Genomic DNA, 20069 nt, shown 5'->3' with positions numbered 1-20069 from the left:
GAAAGAAAACCAATAACTGAATAAATGAACTATCACCTCAATAGTATATTGTAAGGTTATTGTTTTATGGAAGAACTATTAATATGGGAGTATAATGATTGTGTATGTGTATTAGGGTGAGAGCAGTAGTAGAAGAGAAGGCAGGATTTACCATCATATGCAGGGTGACCTGAAAGTCCTCTCTGATGAGAAGATTTTTTGAGTGTAGAAAGTAGGGAAATTGAGGTAAGTTGCATTCAAGAGAAACTTGCCAGGCCTAGCTAAATGCATTCACTCTAGATTGAAGAAGTCTCTTGGACGTCTGGGAAGAAGAAAGTCAGTGTGGTTACAACAGGGTAAGAAGGGGTGGTATGTGGCGTATTGGATGAGGTCCTGTAGGCACTCATCAGGCGTTTTTAGCTTTCATCCTCTGGGAAAGAGGAAAACATGGGATTGTTTTGAGCAGTCAGTCATCAAGATCTGTTAAGTTTTAAAATTACCGTTCTATACAGTTCTACTCTGGGGTGGGGAGGCAGTGGCAGTCAGAATCAAAGAGGCTGGTCAGTAGCTAATAAATAAGTAGGCAATTAGTCAATGTGACCAGCTTGAGGGAAGGAAAGAGTGAGAATCTAGTTGTAGCTCAGTGGAAGCCAGAGCTGAGTGGGCTGAGTACTAAAATGCTGAGTACTGAAGTAGAAGTGGGTCCTTGGGATCACAGATTACAAGCCTGCAGTAGAGCGTTTGTAGAACTCAGTTTGATCTGGAGCTTAATGAAAGCCAAAAGAACAAATCTGGGGGTATTTCTTTATTATTAGCTTACAGAAAATCACATTTTCTACGTGTTTTTAAAACTACTTGACCTTGATCTCCAAGAGAGTAAGATTTATGATCATCTCTTTTGGTCACCCATATCTCCTTCTTTGCCTACCACAAGTAGTGCTCCATAGAAAGGGTGCAAGAAATGATTGTGGATGAATATTTCCTGGAGGGAATCTGTACCCAAGGTTTTTAGTATCAGCCATGCAGGTTGGATGAATGCCATACTAGTAGGCAGGCCCTTGAGAGTTTATCTGAAAATTTGATGCAAAATTTCTCAATGTGAGATTACTAAATAATTTAGTGTATGCCAGAATTTTAAGGTTGGGTCACTTGCCAGTATGTACACATTTTTTTTAGGATTGTAGACTTCTGGTATTTGTAGAAGTTCCAGGTTTAATCCATCATGGCCATTTCTTGATTTTGTATACATTCAAAGAAGGATGAAGATATTGCAGTAGTTGCTTCCACTCTGAATCTAAGAAGTCAGAAGAATGGAAGTCAAGGTTAACATATCTGCTTCAAGATATGAATTTTGAAAGACTGTATCCTAGATCACATTTTAACCAACATAAAGAATGTAATATTGGACCCACCCAATTTCTTTGTAGTTCTCCAATTTATCTTCTGTTTTCCATTCCAACTCATGCATACTTCAACCATATTAGGATATTTTACATTTAATGAGGAACAGGGACATTTGGAGTTTATATATATATATATATATATATATATATATATATATATATATATATATGATTTAACCATCGTGGCCTCTTGAGTAAAATTTGGAAGTAAAATATTTTTTTCATTATTAAATTGCCTCACCATTAGGAAAGTCATCATGTATATGTCCAAAACTAATTTCTCATCATTCAAAGCTGAATTTCTCATTCATTGAGAGAGGGCAATACAGAATAATATAATTTTTTTTCATCTTCTAGAGACAATTGTGAATTATTACAGAGGCTAGTTATATTGAACATGGAATAATTTGAGATTATATATATTATCAATATTATTGGATACAAATTTTTTTAATCTTCAAAACTAGGTAGCACTACTCAGTAGATTCTGCAGTGATAAACATCCAATTTCTCTAATGCAAAAGTTCTCAAATTTAGTGTGCACCAAAATTACCTGGAGAGCTTGCTAAACACAGATTGCCAGACCTTACCTCTAGAGTTCTGATTCAATGGGTCTGGGGTGGGCCTGAGAATTTGCATTTTTAACTAGTTCCCTGATGATGCTGATGCTGCTGGTCCACTGCTCTAATGTATCATCCACGTAGTTCCCAGCTGTCTAATCAGAGCCATAAGCAGTACGCTATATGGATGCACTTTCCATCTTAGTTAAGAAAGCATTAATGCTAAAGGATATAGGTTTGATGAAACGAAGAGAGGGAGGCATCATCAGCATATTGATGTAATTCTGATTCCAAATGTCTTTCAGGCTCCCTTGTGGCCTCACACACATACTAAATAGGATGCTACTGACAAACTAGCACTTCTCAGCCGTGGGTCCTTAGGGAAACCAGCCAATCACTCAGCACTATCCTCTAAGAAGATGAGGAAAAATCTGTTAATAATTCCCTCCAGTACTTTCTGCAAGCTTAAATAGGTGAGATTAAATTTCACAGGATAACAGAATCCCCCAAAATGCTGGTATTAAAAGCTGTTGACAGATCAGATAAAACTGCAAGAATGCTTTAGGCGGTTGGGAATCCCTAAAAGGAGGCATGAAGGTCAGGACTCAACAGACCTGCTTGAGTTGATAAATTCAAAGGCTAAGGTTGGAGAAGGACTTTGTAGATCTTGTTAATTATTACTAAGAAGGATATGGTACAAAATTAGTTTTAATATCATGCCCCATGCACAAAGAATATTGTAAGAATCTATTGTACATATGTTCAATTTCCAAACAGCAGCAACATTTAATAGAGCCTTAAGTGTCCTATATTGTCATGGAGTCTCTATAGTATTCCTTAGGATCTCTTAGATTCCCCCTGTTATTTTGTCAAGGTGTTAACTGGTTTAACTTTGATGTACCAGTTTCCTATCTTTTCACTATTCAGAGGGTCAAGTGTCTTGATAATTCGTGCTACTTTATCATTACAGTAATAGGAATACTCATACAGGATTGTTTGCTGTCACAGTTTTTTTTTTCTTTATCTGTTAGTGTAACTCTGAAATAATACATTTCTATTTGAAAACTTGCCTTTTCACTGAATCCTTCTGATATATTCCAGCAGGCCCCATAATGGGTCACTCTTGTGGCATGACTTGCAGGCCTCTATCAGAAAGATTTAATATCAAATGACCATGCTAAAGCTTTATAAGTTTTATTCTGTATATCTTGTTAGCTAAACAAGCATTTTTCTGCAAATAACTGATACTTCCTAGTTTTTATTCAATAACAAGAAATATGAAACTGGGACTATTTTTACAAAATGGCCTCTTAAAACTGAAAAATTTAATTTCACTTTGTAAGAGTGTTGATTACAACAGCTCTTCAGCATTTGGCACCTACACATCATTTGAGTGGCTCTTCTTCATGGAAAGTGATCAGAGAGATATTAGCATGGTCGGCTATCTGTGAGTAAACTAAAAACAAACAAATAAATACATACGAACTCTCTAGGTAAACAAAGTTTATTAATAATGTTGGGAATTCCCTGGTACTAAGATAGTAAGTACATCTTTCATATTTATGATGACAGGAGAATGACATACCAAGACAATGTGTATTTACTTTCATGAAAATTATAAAAATTCAATTTAGTGTTAGGCTCCCTGGTACATGCCTGTAATCCCAGAAGCTCAGGAGGCTGAGGAATGAGGATCAGAATTAAAAGCCAGCCTCCACAAAAGTGAGGTGCTAAGCAACTCAGTGAGACCCTGTTGCTAAATAAAATACAAAATGGGGCTGGGGATGTGGCTCAATGGTTGAGTGTCCTTAAGTTCAACCCTACTAACCTCCCCTCAATTTAATATGGTATGAAAAATTAGTGTGAAATAGTCAAAAACAAACTAACTAAAAGTTGAAGCACTTAGTTTAAGGTTATGTATTCTAGTCTGAGTATGGTCATCTATAAAATTAGTGTTGTAAATACATCAGTGTTTCTTCCATTCCCCAAGTTTTATATTTTTAGTATTTAAAAACGTGAGTGACGCACCCCTCAAAACATGACATTTCTAACAAAAATACCAGAGCGCAAAAAAAGGAATACACCGTGGCCAAGCAGGGTTTATCCCAGGGATGCAGATCTGGCTTCACATTAAAAAAATCTACCCACATTTTTCACCATATTAACACAATAGTAAAAATAAATATGGTCCTCTCAATAGCCTTAGAAAACGTTTCTAAGAGTTTCTAAGAGTGTTCCCGATAAACACTCACACAAACTGGGAACCAGAGGGAACTTGTTCAAGCTGACGAAGGGCACCCAAGAGAAACCACAGCTGCGATCATCCTGTGAGTTGAGAAACTGACCCTAAACCAGGAAATAAGACAAGTAAGCCTGCTCTCACCACTCCCACGTGACATGGTGCCATGGTCCCAGCCAGCACAAAGAGACAAGAAAGAGAGACAAAGGTACCACATCAGAAAGAGGGATTTAGGCTCTGTCTTCATTCACAGGTGACATCGATCATCTATGTAGATAATCCAAGAATATGCAAAACAGCTTCTATAATAAAAATGTGAGTCTTGCAAAGAAGTGCTATTTAGGGTCAAAATGCAAAAACCAAGGGTAGTTCTGTGTAAGTGCAATGAACAACTGGAAAATGACATTTAAAAAATAAAAGCTGGGCTGAGGGTGTGGCTCAGTAGTAGAGCGCTTGCCTAGCATGCGTGAGGCGCTGGGTTCAATTCTCAGCACCACATAAAAATAAAATAAAGGCCCATCAACAACTAAAATATATTTAAAAAATAAATGAAAACTGTAATAGCATCAAAATTAAAAAAAATAAATAAAGATGTGAGTGATATAGAATTTGGACAAGAAGGCTCTCTTTCTTCATGGAATGACAACTCTATATTGAAAGTTTTTGCAGTATCTATAAATATCACACTAGAAACAAGTTTCAATTAATGTATCCCAGTTAGTTGGTGAGTTAAAATCTATCATATTCAAGACATGGATATACCAATGAAACTGACAGATGATGTTGTCAGAATTCTAGACAATCTATGATAATTCAGATGGGGCATGCTGCAACTAAGTCAGAAGCCAGATAAATCTTGTGCTCATTCAAGGTTATGTATTTTAAAAGTTATTAAAGATATTTTCAAAATTCTGTGGGATTGTTTTATGCTTACTAGGAATATCTGCATAGCTGGAAACTTTGTATCTTTTAAAAATGTTTTCAAATCTCATTTCACATATATGTATATAATATATATATATATATATATATATATACACACACACACATATATATATACACACATATATATATACACACACATACATATATCCACATATCTGTATGCATGTGTGTGTATTTGTGTGTATATATGTCAAGCCTATCTAACAATAATGTTTATTATTGTATTAACTTCTTTGTGAAAATGAGAATCCCTCTTTCTTCTGCTTTCTAATGTCTTCTTTTCTGATTAATAAATAAAAATATTAAAATGTAATTTTTATAGCTTATTAAGTATACATCAGTTAACATATACCATTCAAATGACAAAAATAAAACCATACATAAATTATCAAAAAGAACTTATCATTCTATTTAAAAATTATTTTTCAGTGATGGATTTATTCATTATGGGTCTGCCCAAATGTCATTTTCTTTTTGAATACTTCCTCACAAATTAGTTTTTCCCTCCTTTGTGCTTTGTGGCTCTTTATGCTTAATGATAGTATAGAACTTATCTCATAAGGTAACTATTATTTTTTATTCATCCCTTAAGTTAAATTGCAGTCTTCATCCATGCATGGGTTCTTTCCACTTGGCATCTGACTTAAAATATCAAACAGTCTTGAGTTCAGTGCAGCAGATCAGTGACACATGTTGATTAAACCAATATATTAAGGGCATCAAAATTCTCTTTGAAAGACTTTAAGTGAATATTAAATATGGAAACTACATAGCATGTATGTATCTCAAATTATCAATTCCTTTTACATAAATAATTATTTTTAAAATTGAACTGTGAAAATCATTAGTTTCTCATGATATGATGTCAAACTAATATTAAAAGCACATTAAAAATAATTATCCTTGGTTCCAGTCTCTTAAAAGATAACTGAAGATAGGGAAAACAAAGAAAAAGAAAATATGACCAAGCAATAAATTAAAAAGTAAGAATTAATTAAAAAAATGGTATAAAATCAGAGTGGTTTCAGACATTGAAGAAGAAGACAGGATCCTGATTTGAAGAGAATTCACTGGTGTTTCACCAGTGAAAAAGATATTTTGAAAACACCAAGATATGTAGGACATAATTCTGTAAGATATTTCAATAGCAGCCAGGAATTCTTGACTTCAGCACAATCTAAGATGAGGAGTAATAAGAGCTAGTCAGGTTTAAGAAAATGTCATCAATTATAACTGAATGATGTTTTAAAATATTTCATTTTCTTTGAAGAGATTTATTTTATGATAGCTGTGCAAAGGCATTCTAAACCTCTCAAGTAGGCCTAACTTTGCATTTCTGGGGTTTACCACTCAAACAGTGACACAATAAAACTGGTAAGGACTACTTTTATCCAATGTGTAGTAGAACTCACATTTGGAGAAATGTTTAGGTTCAAGATTATTCCATTTTGAAGAGTTTGAAGTGAAAACATATCATGAATCTAGCCACTTAGTCCATAGCAGTTACTAAAAGAGGGAACCTCCACTTAGCAAACTTTTTGCATAGTTAAAATAATTATAGCAATTTTGCTTGTATTGTCCACAGATTAGTAAATAAGTCAAATTTTTCTGTATCCTATCACTGTGAATCTATGTGCCAAAATTATAAAATATTTAAAAAACTGCTTAGTAAATTAAGGAAGATGAGATCTTTATAGGTGGACAGAATTTGGTACCTTTCCTTCATCCTCCTTTTGGAGAAATAAGATAACTAGAAGATTGGATTGTGAAATCAAACTCATGAATTAGAGAAAGAATTTGTATCAAGCTTTTTAAATAATTTTAAGGTTACAAATAAATGCAAGGTGTCAGGCAAAAGAAGAGAGGAAATGTGGGCTCACCAATGGGGATCTGTTCTACCCCAGATTAACGTGTCATTCATAAGTGAGTAGCTTCATCCACAAAAGAGCTGCTTCAGTTATGAAGCACCCAGTTTACATTCAGTTATATCCTTATGTGACTCCATACAGAGCTTCAACCCATTGTTTTCCATTCTGTTTGCCTCAACAGTCCTGACCTAGCAGGTATACCCTACCAAAAGCATTCCACAAGTAAAGAGGACTCTCCCACTTGCGAATGTCAATAGTTTCCCAATATTATGTTTATAAGGGTTAACCAAGTCACTTTCATGTTTGAGCTAATCTCTTTTACCTCATCTACATACTTTTCTTCTTCAAAGGAAAGATTAGATTTCATACCAGAACTTTGTTGTTAACTAATTCTTTCCCAGAGATTAATTCCTATGTATCCTTCAAGATTAGCTTCACAGTTAGCTTATATAGTACCTTATCTAGGCTGCCCTTTCTTGACCTGTAATACTAGTGTGAATTTTTTTATGTGCCATTACAGTACAGTATGTGTGCTCAAGATAAAGACTCTTACTTGACTATACTTTCTAAGGTCCCTGAACCTTCTCTAAGACCCACCTCTGCATTTCCTTGTAAAATCCAGTTTTAGCTAAGACCTATGCTAAATCAGTGTAGCAAGAAACCTTTATCCTTGATATCTGTCTACCCTTGATATACCTTAGTTGAGAGTTTAACTGCAAACACAGCATGAGCAAGTAGGAATTTAGCCACAGAGAGGCTAGTGGACAAAAAACAGATTCTTTCTAAAGACAGGATGAGGTGATCAGACGTATCACCTCATGTATCATAGGAAATGAGGAACCAGATTAGGTACTACGTGTGATCATATATTGAGAGTAGAGGATTTTCCCTAAACTGACTTGACAGGTTTTGTAAGAAATCTTGGAAATGTACAAATGAACCTAGGAAAAGTTTAGGAATTAAAATTTTGGTCAAGCAAGTAATTTCTTAAAGAAACATTTCATTTTATTTAAATTGTTAAGCAGAATGAGAAATCTAATTTTTAGCTAGTACCAGAGAATGGATTTAACTGGTGCTTAAGAAAACAGATTCTAAATAGGATCCCCAGAGACATAAAAGGGGTAAAGCCCTAATATAAGCAAATAAAATTCCTGTTTCAAATAATTAAAAAATTGATTTATACTACGCATTCCCTTTTTAATAGTTAGAAAATGCAGATTTAACAAAGGTAGCCATATTCTATATATAATACCAAATATAACTATGCAAATACCATAAACTGTCAGTCTGTTACCCACAATCCCACTGTTTAGCTCTCAAACCTTAAGTCCCTGAACTGAATAAAGATTAAAAAGGGTTAAAAGTTTTAAAAAGCTACTGCCACATTCCAGAAAAAAGGATGCAACCTGTACATTAACCTAACAGCAATAGATTTAACCTAAAACATTTCAAAAAACCTATAACATCATTGCATTATTTTTTAGTGGAAAATTAGGGATTATTTGGCAATATTGTCAAGCAAATAGTTTTGTTTCTTTGTGTTATCACAGTGAACACAGTGGCTTATTATCTTAATCTGGGAGATCTTTAAAGGTGGGATTATTTTATTAATGCAGCACCTAACATTGTTTTTTGGTACATAAGAGGTACTTAATAAATGTTTCATTAAATTTATGCCTGAATGGAACTGTATAGGTACAAATGCTTGCAGTATATACAATAATTTACTGATAGAATGTGATAATGGTTTTTTAGGATTACCACTGGCCAAAGAAGATTACCAAATTTTTTATTCCATATAGCATTTTTGAAGTCTTTCTATTCTTACAGAATTGGTAAACTATTAAATGCATTGCTATCAGAGAATATTTTTTAAATAATAGTATTTCTTCATTTTGCTTCTTAAACTTTGTCATATTAGAAGTTATTCCAGAATTTAATGTATGCTGGCTTTCAGTTCTGCTCATTATAGTTTATAACCTATGCTTACTTTGCCTATATGCAATCTAAAAATGAGTTGACATCATGCTTTTAATTATAGTAAATTAAGTTGTTTCATAATTTCTACAGTATGATGCCTGTAATATTAATCAGACCAAATCATCACATTACATAAAGTTAATCATTAAAATGATGATCGTTATTGCATGCTATAGCACACTATTTTTATTTCACTCAGCATCAACCACATGTCTTTCTTGCATATTGAAGAGAAAATCAAAGCTAAGAAATATGTTTTTTTCACCATCCTTATACCATGTGAAAAGAAAGTGACAAACTGATTTATAGAACCTAAACAATGAAACCTTATAGTTGCTTATTACTTTATTCCCCTGAGTGATTACTAATAGTGATAAGGACAAGAAAGGTTTTCAAGTATGCTTGATACACCATTTGTCCCTCATAAGAAAGGGCTCCATCAAACAAATGTGTGTGTGTGTGTGGAGAGAGAGAGAGAGAGAGAGAGAGACAGAGAGACAGAGAGACAGAGAGACAGAGAGAGAGAGAGAGAGAGAGAGGTGTTAGCATTCCATGAACAGAAATACTCATATGCCAAATTTGCAGAGTTTCTTAATAAGTAAAATCTAGGTGTCATAAATCAAAATTGCTGATTACTAATGACTATTGACAAACATTGGGTGTTAAAAGGCACTAACACTGAGACCTGTGAATTATTTTTCACAGATAGCTAATGCAACTTGAATAACAAAACATTAAGTCTTTTGCATGTGGTTAGAACTACTGATTAATCTGCTCTATCATTTTCTGATGGCTGAATAACTGACAAATGAGGAGGAACATCATTTTCTTTTATATTTTTATCCTCACAATGTAGGATGATCTGGCCATGCAGAAGACTCTGCATTCCCCATTTTAATTGCATTAGGATGGGTTGAATTTTCATTCAATTTAATGCTAGATGAGTGTCCTTTCATTAATTTGAATATCCTCCAGATTTCATAATAATTTGTCATTTTCCTGGTAAATAAGACTTTGTTTAAAATCTACTCCATGCCAATCATTTTGATAGACACACATAGATTGAGCTGTGTTCTATCTTGATGCCCCTCCATGGGGCATAATGACTAGTGTATATTCTGATTTTTTGGCATCCCTATGAGTGTCCATTTGCTTATTCTTACCAACTATTGATTATTTGAATATCACTTCTGGATACTGGGGATAGAAAGTTAAATTAGATATTCTTTCGCGCTTTTTTTTGTGAGGGAGTTTACTATTTAGCAAATAAACTTAGTTAAGTGATATTTAGTTTTCCACTTTTTATCCTGAGATAATGTGTTCTATGTCTCTCTTCTCCACTTTGCAAAGTAATGCTCATTCTGTTCCAAACTTAACACTTTCTCTAGATTCACAGAGTCTTCATCAACTCATTAACAACATTGGGTTCAGAACGCTAGTCCTTAATTCCTATATTTCATGACTTGACAGTATCTCTGCACTTACTTAGACTGGGAAGCTCAACTCATCTCTTCACACTGAGCACAGCCTTTATCTAGTCAGACAACCTCTTGATCTACGACTAGATTCATTTCTGTTCCATTTTGCCTTGTTGTATGTACAGCCACTAGAATCATAAGTCACATTCTTTCATGCTCTGTGTTCTGTAGTTGTCCTACTAATGGAGAACAAATAGAATTCAGTTGCAATTTAGTTTCAGCCAAATTAGGGTTTCACCTAAGCTTTGCCTTTCTTTAATATGTCTTTGTTATCTCTGAGTCTGTTTCTTTTTACAGCTTGAGTATCCCTTATCTGAAATGCTTAAGACCAGAAGCTTTTCAGATTTGGGGTTTATTAAAAATCTGGAACATTTGAATATACATAATGAAGTGTCCTGAGGATGGGGCCCAGGTTTGAACATGACATCCATTTATGTTTCATATACAACTCATACATGTAGCCTGAATGTAATTTGAAACAACATTTTTGCATGAAGATAATTTCAAATAATGTTTTTTTAGTATGTCTAAAAAAACTTTGAGACCAACACATAAGGTTAGGTATGGAATTTTCCACTTCTGACACCTTGTCAGTGGTCAGAAGTTTGGGATTTTTCAGCATTTTGTTTTTAAATTTTCAGACAAGGAATAGTCAACCTGTAATGCTTTCTCAATATACTGGTATTCAAGTGAGGTCAGAAAGAAACAGAGTGCCTGAGGCTGAGTACTAAATCTCTAAAGGCATACTTATTCAACGTGTTGTATTGTCCTTTTAGTTACAATGGAGAAACAAAGTTGGTTTGAACTTAATTATTTTTTAATCTATTCTAATTTGTTATATTTATGATTCATATTACACATATAGAGCAGATTTTTTCATATCTCTGGTTGTACACAAAGTAGTGTTACACCATTCTTGTCTTCATACATGTACTTAGTGTAATGATGTCTATTTCATTCCACAGCTTCTCCTACTCCCATGCACCCTCCCTTCCCCTCTTAACCCTCTGCTCTATCTAGTGTTCCTCTAATCCTCCAATGTTCCAACCCCCAACCCCATCATGAATCAACCTCCTTATATCAGAGAAAACATTCCACATTTGGTTTTTTGGAATTTGCTATTTCACTTACCATTATATTCTTCAGCTTCATCCATTTACCTGCAAAGGGCATTATTTTATTCATTTTTATTTCTAAATAATATTCCATTGTGTATATATACCATATTTTCTTTATCCATTCATCAACTGACAGGCTTCTAGTTTGGTTCCACAGTTCAGCTACTGTGAATTGTGCTGCTATTAACATTGATCTGGCTAGGTCCCTGTAATATGCTATTTTTAAGTCCTTTGGGTATAGATCAAGGAGTGGGATAGCTGGGTCAAATGGTGGTTCCATTCAGTTTCCCAAGTATTCTCCATATTACTTTCCATACTGGCTGCACCAGTTTGCAGTTCCACCAGCAAAGTATGAGTGTGCCTTTTACCACACATACTCACCAACATTTATTGTTGTTTGTATTTTTAATAGCAGCCATTCTGACTGGGGTGCGATGAAATCTTTGATTTGCATTTCTCTAATTGATAGAGATGTTGAACATGTTTTCATATATTTGTTGATTGATTGGATATCATCTACTGAGATGTGTGTCTGTTTAATTCCTTGGCCCATTTATTGATTGGGTTATTATTATTGTTTTGGTGTTAAGATTTTTGAGTTCTTTATATATCAAAGAGATTAGTGCATATGGTAAAATTTTGCTCCAAAAATGTAGGCTCTCCGTGCACCTCACTGATTGTTTCTTTTGCCTCTAAATTACTCTATAATGTGTATCTCCCTCACCCTCTCCCTTTCTACTTCCTAATTAGGAACCTTTCTGTCCAGAGGTCTTTTGTGTGTTGCACTCTGGTGGCTGCGCACCTGCCATGGAGGGCTGTTTTGTACTGGGCAGCCACTCTGCAGAGTTAGCTGCTGCTGGAGATTGGGGGTATTAGAAACTATGTGTACCTGTCTATTCAGTGTTCCAAACAGCTTGTTGTCCCAACTAAAGATGGTGATGGAGATGACCCAAGATGAAGGCTGCTGCTTTCAGCGATGGGGTTTTGGATCAGGTGGGGGGAGCCAGGTGATAGCATTGTGCGAACCTGTCAGATGGGTCTGCAGTGTGCAGTGTTGTGGCTGTTGGCTTTCTTCAGAGCCTGTGAATTCCCCAGTGCAGGCAGGCTGTCTTGAGTAGGGGACTATGGCAGTAGCTGCTGAGTCCTAAGATGTAGGCAACCAGGGAAGTCCCACTGGTAGATGGGGGTCTACTTGGGAGTGGTGACTGGAGTTCCTGCGTGTTGACAGTGACTGAGTGTTCTGCGTGGGAGTGGTGTCTGGGAATTCTGCAAGCTGGTGCTGATGCCAGTGGTCCCACTAAGGTACCCTTGAAACCCATGTGGGAGAGTAGTCCCAGTCGAGAGCAGCAGCTCTAATGCTGAGATTGGGACCCTGCTCAGCACGGTGGAGCCAGGATTAGCAGTGAAGGGGGTCCTCTATAACTCTAAGCAAAGCAGTGTTCCCACTTGTTGAGACCTGTGTCACAGAGTGTCACAGCATGCAGGCCTGCCATCTTGGATCCCTCTGAAATAAAATATTTTAATAACTAAAAACTAGGTGTTATAAAGTACCTTCAATGTGAAGATGAAAATTTACATATAAAACACATTTAAAAACCCATTATCAATATTATAATTTTTATCTCATTAGATAGATTAATTAAATAGATGCTGAAGTAAATTCCTACTTGTTATTATATCTTAAGATGTTATTTTAAAATCTTAAAAAAGTTTTTGATGTTAGCTGAACCTAATTTTTGTTTTCCAAATTTGGTACCAATTTCTCAAAAAGTATGAGATTATCTATATATAATAATAGGTAGTAAGAATTAGTACACAAGAAAGTTAGAATAGTACAAACCAGTTCCTAAATCAGTCTCCAAAAATGTGTGGCATAGTTTTATATTTTATGTTCTCCACAGAAAATAGAAACATTATAAATACACATGGTATATTGATTTATTTAAATCGTAAACATTTGATGTTGTTATTCAATCAAGTGTGGCATTATCATTAAAATTTAGCATCACTTGACATTTTGGAAATACAATAAACTTGTTTATATTGATAAGTTATAAGGTGTTATATTATGCAAATATGACAGAATAGATACAGAACATATATCTTACATACCAGTACCATTTTTATTTTGTAATTCAAATTATTTAAGAATGGTTTGCCTTCTAGAAATCATATCATTTTATTTTATAGGAAATTAAAGAAGGGTCTCAGATTTGTCTTTGTCCTTCATTTATTTAGACTTTTTTTTTTTAAATTGAACTACCTTTATTTTTGAAAACACAGTCTCAATGCCAAGCTACAGTGAATACTTGAATGGTTGTGGGAAAAGTACATTCAGAGAATAGCAACTATGTATAAATAACTTTTATTTGTGAGTTCTATAGACCAATCCTTTTTTAGGCACTTTACATTTCTGACTTATTCTAAATAGCATTACATACTAATTAATTGGATACTGTTATCCTCACCTTACATACAAGGAACCTATCCCAAAGAAGCAGTAGAAGCACGTTGGAAACCTGATTTAATTTCACTTACTTATAATCTCCCTTTTTAAGGACTTACCAGTTTTGGAACCACTAATTTGTGTTACTACTGGCATATGTATTATTTTATTATTTTTTTTAAAATTTTTTTGTGGTACTGCAAATGAAACCCGGGGCTTTGCATAGGCCCCACAATTGCTCTATCTTTGAGCCTATATCCAATTGCTCTACCCCACCCTATATCCGTTATTCTTTCTATTATGAATTTCTTAATTTAATGATGAAAAGGGAAATACATATATAAATTATGTACATGGTTCAATTTTTAAGACTTTAAAGGGAAATGCTTTGAAAATAACCTAAATAAGACATAGACTGAATAGTGTCATGCAAATATATAGACTAAGATTTCCAAACTGTTTATTTTATATTCTCTCCCACCTTGGGAGTCTTTTAAAGTACTTTTTCCTAATCATAATTCCCTTATAAATTTAATACCATAGATTTGCTGTGTACCTGTTTATGTACTATAGCTCTTTGGGGCAACATTACTATCATTGAGAAAGCATGGTATAGACTACTGAAGATTTGAGTCAGTCAGCTATAGTCTAATAAGAAAGTGACTCACAAAAAAGCATCCCCTGGACCAGAAACAGGGCATCAGCTAGGATTTGTTAGGCATGCAAATTCTCAGGCCTTACCCAAATCTTCAGAATTAGAAATTCCAGAGGTGGGTGGCGCCATGCAGTCTCTTTTAATAAGCCCCCTGGTGATTCTGATGTGTGCTGAACTAGGTAACTCTGGGTATTGACAGGTTTCTGAAAGATGAGTCCAACATTGAACAAGTTTCTTTATTTCTTAGTTTTTCCATCTTTATTCAGCTCACATAACTCTTGATTTGACACCTCACACACGTCCCTTCTCAATTTCACTCACCAGAGGTCCTACTGAGAATCCACCTGGATTCCACATTGATAGAAAAAGCATCTTCAATAGCACTTCTCTACTTTGAAAAAAATGTTTTAAGAACAGTCAACATACCAGTTCAGATTACATTGACAAAGACCTTCATCCCCCCGCCTAAAGTGGAAAATAATCAAATAAATAAATGTTAACATTCTATGTAAATCAGTATCTTTATATAGATATGAAAAACCAAAGTGTCTTATTCCTCATTTTATGGCAGAACAAATTTTAGAAGAGACAGGGAAGAAATGGAAATTCATCAGGAGGAGTGGGCTTGTTTCTCTTTCTTCAGATTTACATTTAAATATTTGTACTTTTATAAAAGGAAGAATTTGTTAAAAGTATTTCTTAGTTCCACAGTTTCTTAGCTTTCTTTTCTTCTACATACTATTCTAATCTGTACTTGCACAGATTGGCTCACCCACTTCATTGACTTTTTTCCAGCTTCAATATGCACAGCCTGTTAATAATTGGAATATTTATTTTCAAATGTGGCACAATTTAAAAGAAAGCTTAATTTATAGGAAGAAAAGCATAAGAAGACCAGGCTACTATAGGCAGAAAACTCATACATCACCTACAATAGGGCATGCAAAACCTAGAATGTGACAAATATCTTAAGATGCCATGATCTATAAACTTTCATTCCAGTTCCAATCAAAGACTCCTTGACTTAGGGATTTGCCAAATGTGAATAGCTGATAATGGAAACTCAGTGTTGGTACAAGAAAAAGCTTCATGTTGACTTAAATATTATATGTGTTAGCATCTATATTTGAAATAAAGTCAAATATTGTATAGATTTTTAAAAAATCTTCAAGTGTTTTTTTCTCCATTCTGTTTTGTTTTAGATGGAGCTGGCTAAAGAAGAAAAGTATGAATTTTTGCCTTTCCTTTCCCCACGGAAAGTTATAGTAAAAGGTGGAAGAATTGTTGCAATGCAATTTGTTCGGACAGAACAAGATGAAGCTGGAAAATGGAAAGAAGATGAAGACCAGATAGTCCAACTGAAAGCTGATGTGGTCATCAGTGCCTTTGGTTCAGTTCTGAGTGATCCTAAAGGTACATTGCTTGGGAGATGAAATGTGTTATGCAATTGCCTGTTATTTTAGTGCCCCAATAGTTTCCAGCTTTCAGGAAATTGATTTTCACCTAAACACCCATTTTTCTTCTTCTGGTGAGGAGTACAAGAGATCTTGATATAAAATACTTAAAAGTTTTCATTAACATGCATATAGAATTATTTTAAAGTGGTAAAAAGAAAAAAGAACATTAATCTTTCTTTTAAGCTGACAGCCAAAACACATATTCCACTTTATAAAGATGTTTGCCTTCTTTTCTATTTAGCAATGATTGTTTCTTCAACTGGACTAATTTAAGAAAATGTAGCAGAGGCTGGAACAGCCAATCTTCAATGTTGCAGACAAATAAGGATCTAATGAATGACCAAAACCAAAATTCATGTTTATTACAATAATCATGCCAAACCCATCACCAGAACATCAACTTTATCAAATTATAAAGTTCACAAAGTCCCTTGTTTAATCTGGATGGCATAACCAGATGAGCTAAGGAAGAACAAAATGCTTAAAAATACAATGGAAGAGAAAATGTTTTATATAGCATTTTAGTTGAATAGTTCATTGTGTTATACTTCCTCTACATTTATATTTAGTACCTTTGTGGCCTATCATTGATGAAAGTTGTAATACCAAGGAACTTTGATTTGGCAAATCCTCTGCCTTTTAATTCACACTGTTCAAATGACAACATTTCTGAAAGGGAAATAAAAGATGTTTTTCTAGCTAAGAGATGCAGTAGGAATAATGATAACAAAATATCGAAACCTGAGGATTCCTGTGATGTACTACTAAACCCATGCAAAAAGTATGTATTGTGTCTGAAACAGGAACAGATGCATTCCTGCAAATGTGCAGTTTTATGCAACAGATAAGTAAAAATTGAACTAGTCATTAAGATATTTTATCTGTAGGATAACAAACTTCTTAGTATTTTGAAACACCCAGATGTTTAGTGTCATCAAGATAAATGTTTTCAAATAACTGGATGATGACCTGAATTTGTCACTTTTCATCTAATGTTTATATGCTATGTAAATATAGTCACAGTGTAGTTTGTTTATTCATTAACTGAGTTCAAACAGGAAAAAAAGAACAACGTGTAAATTGCATTCAATTATCTAAAAAACTCATAAAGTTCTTACTACTCTACATACCACCAAAAATTAAGTAAAATGGTAAATCACATTTAACTAGAAATTTTGTTGATGGATTAACTATCAAAGAATAATTTGGCTCCCCTATCTAAATTTATGTTCCACAAATGGCAATGCTAATATAAAAAGAAAAAGTGTCTTTCCCTAAACAAACCTAAGTTATTAATTCAGACACAGAAAACAGCTTTTGTAATCCCAGATTTTGATGTTTATGCTTATATGTGTTTGTGTTTTTAATGTGTAAATAGATTGATAGAACTTCATATATGTGAAGAATTAGAGGTTTCATTTAGTACTTAACATATGAAGTAAAAGAAACACTTGATCTATTTATTGATAAAGCCATTGCAGAACTTGTCTGTGTATTTTATCCCAATGTTCCAATGTTCCACATGTACTATCTCCTACTCCACATAAGTTTCGAGAAGTCAAGGAAAGCATAGTTTTTCACTGTGCTTTGCACCACCTCCTGATTTGAAATAACAAACCACCTGGAGAAATGATTCTTAAATAAAAATCCCCTGTTTTACCAGGGCCCCGAATATTTACATGAACAGGGAGCAACTTTCCAAGTGACAGGAGAGCTGGAAGAGTTCGAATGTTAAATCGCATTCATGCTTTTCTGTTCCCATCCATATACTTCTCAGCTGTTTTTAGATGGAAAACATTAATGAAAAAGGAAGGGGCAGCAGTTTTTGTTAAAGCTGATCAGGAAAATTTTTACTAAATGACATGTTAAAATCTTAAAATACTAATTTCAAAGTTAGAAAACTCTTACATACACACACATATTTAAGGTATGGTGAAAAAACTGTTTGCTGTAAGAAAGCTATCCATTTAGGTAAGATTAGATGATATTCATGTTATCCCTCTTCTACCTCAAATACTGTCCCCTCTTAATACTCATGTGGCAAGACTTCTATATAATGCCTATGTGATTAGTACATATGTGATATCTATTTAAATATATTTGTCTCTAACTCTCCCTTAAAATGCCAGTTCTTCTTTTCTACTCCGTGTCTTTCCTCTTCCAACCTCACTTTGCACAGACCCTAATGAATTGATGGCCAAAGACAGTGATATCTTTTCACTCCTATTCACTTTTCTGCATTTGACAATGTTAAATATTTCTTTCTGTTTTAAATGCTCTTCTCCAATCACTTAACCTTTCAGTAGCTCAGTTTCTCCACATATAAAAAACAAACAACAACAACAAAAAAAAAAACAAATAAAGCATAATAAAACCTTCTCTCCCTACCTCTTAGGACTTGTTAGATTAAAATTAAGTAATATGAAGTGCTTTGAAAATCAAATTGTAACACATTATTATTATCACACTCCATTTCCCAGCTTTTTCTTTTAGCTGTTCACTTCTAAGCCCATCACTGGGTGCTGTCCCTCCTCCAACTATTACTTTTTAGTTCTTTGCAAAGTTCAGACATTAGCCATTTTTTTTCTTCCAAATATACTATTCATTCAGTGAGCCAACTGTGTCGTTAATTCATTCAGATATTTGTTGTAATCATTCCTCAAAACATGTTAATGATCCAGATGTGGTAATAAAGGAGGATCCCAAGTTCAAAGCCAGCCTAAGCAACTTAGCAATAATCTCCTTCGAAATAAAAAAATAGAAAGATTGGGGGTATGGCTCAGTGGTTAAGCACTTCTGGGTTCAAACCCTGGTACCAAAATAAAAGAAAGAAAGCAACATATTAATAAATTTATTTTGAGTACCAGTTTGGTGGCTAGACTTACGATAGTCATGATTTCACTTCTGTGTACACTGTCTCTGAAATCCAGTTTTTCATGTCTCTGAAAACCTCTTTTTGTCTCATATTTATGTTTATGTATGCAATAAATACTTAGTGAGTATCTGGTGAATGCCAGAAGCTAAATTGTATTCTGAAGAGTACAAAGATGAATGAGTCATTTCCTGTACTTGAGAACTATACAGATGGGGAATGGAGCAGACCTATAAACTACTAATTGCATTATGAAGAGACGAATTCATTGAGAGAGATACACAAAGTAAGGAATGCTATCCTTATCAGGTTTCCCTAAAGCAGATCTACTCTCAACTTTGCTGTTACTGTACATGGTGCCTTAATTCTTCCCATGGTCTTAATTCAAAATGTTATTACAGTCCTAGATTTCTAAATTTTCAGTTTTTCTTTTTACTCACCAATATTACATTAAACTATAGAATAAAGCTCTTTTTAACATCGATGAAACTCAGTGAATGGCCTCTGTATACTATATATTCATTTTTATTTTGCACTGTTCTCTTTTGAATTTTTCCTCCCAGTATGCAGTGCAGTGTGAATTCCATAGTTCTAACTTGGAAATTTTTGATGAATGCATTACATAAATATATATTGAAGAATTCAAGGAATGAAATAAATGACAGAGCACATATAAAGTACAGTGATAATTTTTACTCTCAGCAATATCAGATTACAATAATATTTTAAATGGAAATACTTTTAGAATATCAATTATATCAATAATGTGTATTTGAAAAGGTAATCCAAGTTGGGAAATTACATTTTTAATCTAAACTTTTTCCTCTGATATATTTCAGGGCATTTGCCAGACTCTGAATTGGGCTTTTCACAATGGAGAACCTATAATGACTTAATTTAGAATGATGCACCAAGTCAATCTGTATTAAATATTTCCTATAATAAAAATAAAAGTGCTTCAATTACTTATATAAATGTTAAGTATATCAAATTTATAAAATAAAATCAGAGAATATCCTTGTATTAATGAGTAGCAAATTATTTAATTGCTATGAGGGCTAACAGCAAT

General features: G+C 34.0%; 1 protein-coding gene across 1 annotated transcript in view; it reads left to right on the top strand.

Moving 5' to 3' along the window:
• The window catches only part of Dpyd (dihydropyrimidine dehydrogenase), a 778600-nt gene that overhangs the window by 316655 nt on the left and 441876 nt on the right, over positions 1-20069 (top strand). Inside the window, exon 11 of the mRNA XM_078026796.1 lies at positions 15874-16084. Coding sequence (XP_077882922.1) covers positions 15874-16084 — 211 coding nt within the window. The remainder of the gene's footprint in view (positions 1-15873; positions 16085-20069) is intronic.

Source organism: Ictidomys tridecemlineatus, chromosome 11, assembly GCF_052094955.1.
Source record: "Ictidomys tridecemlineatus isolate mIctTri1 chromosome 11, mIctTri1.hap1, whole genome shotgun sequence".
Lineage (NCBI taxonomy): Eukaryota > Metazoa > Chordata > Mammalia > Rodentia > Sciuridae > Ictidomys > Ictidomys tridecemlineatus.
The sequence above is the reverse complement of the archived record's forward strand: the minus strand, read 5'-3'. Positions and strand labels throughout refer to the sequence as shown.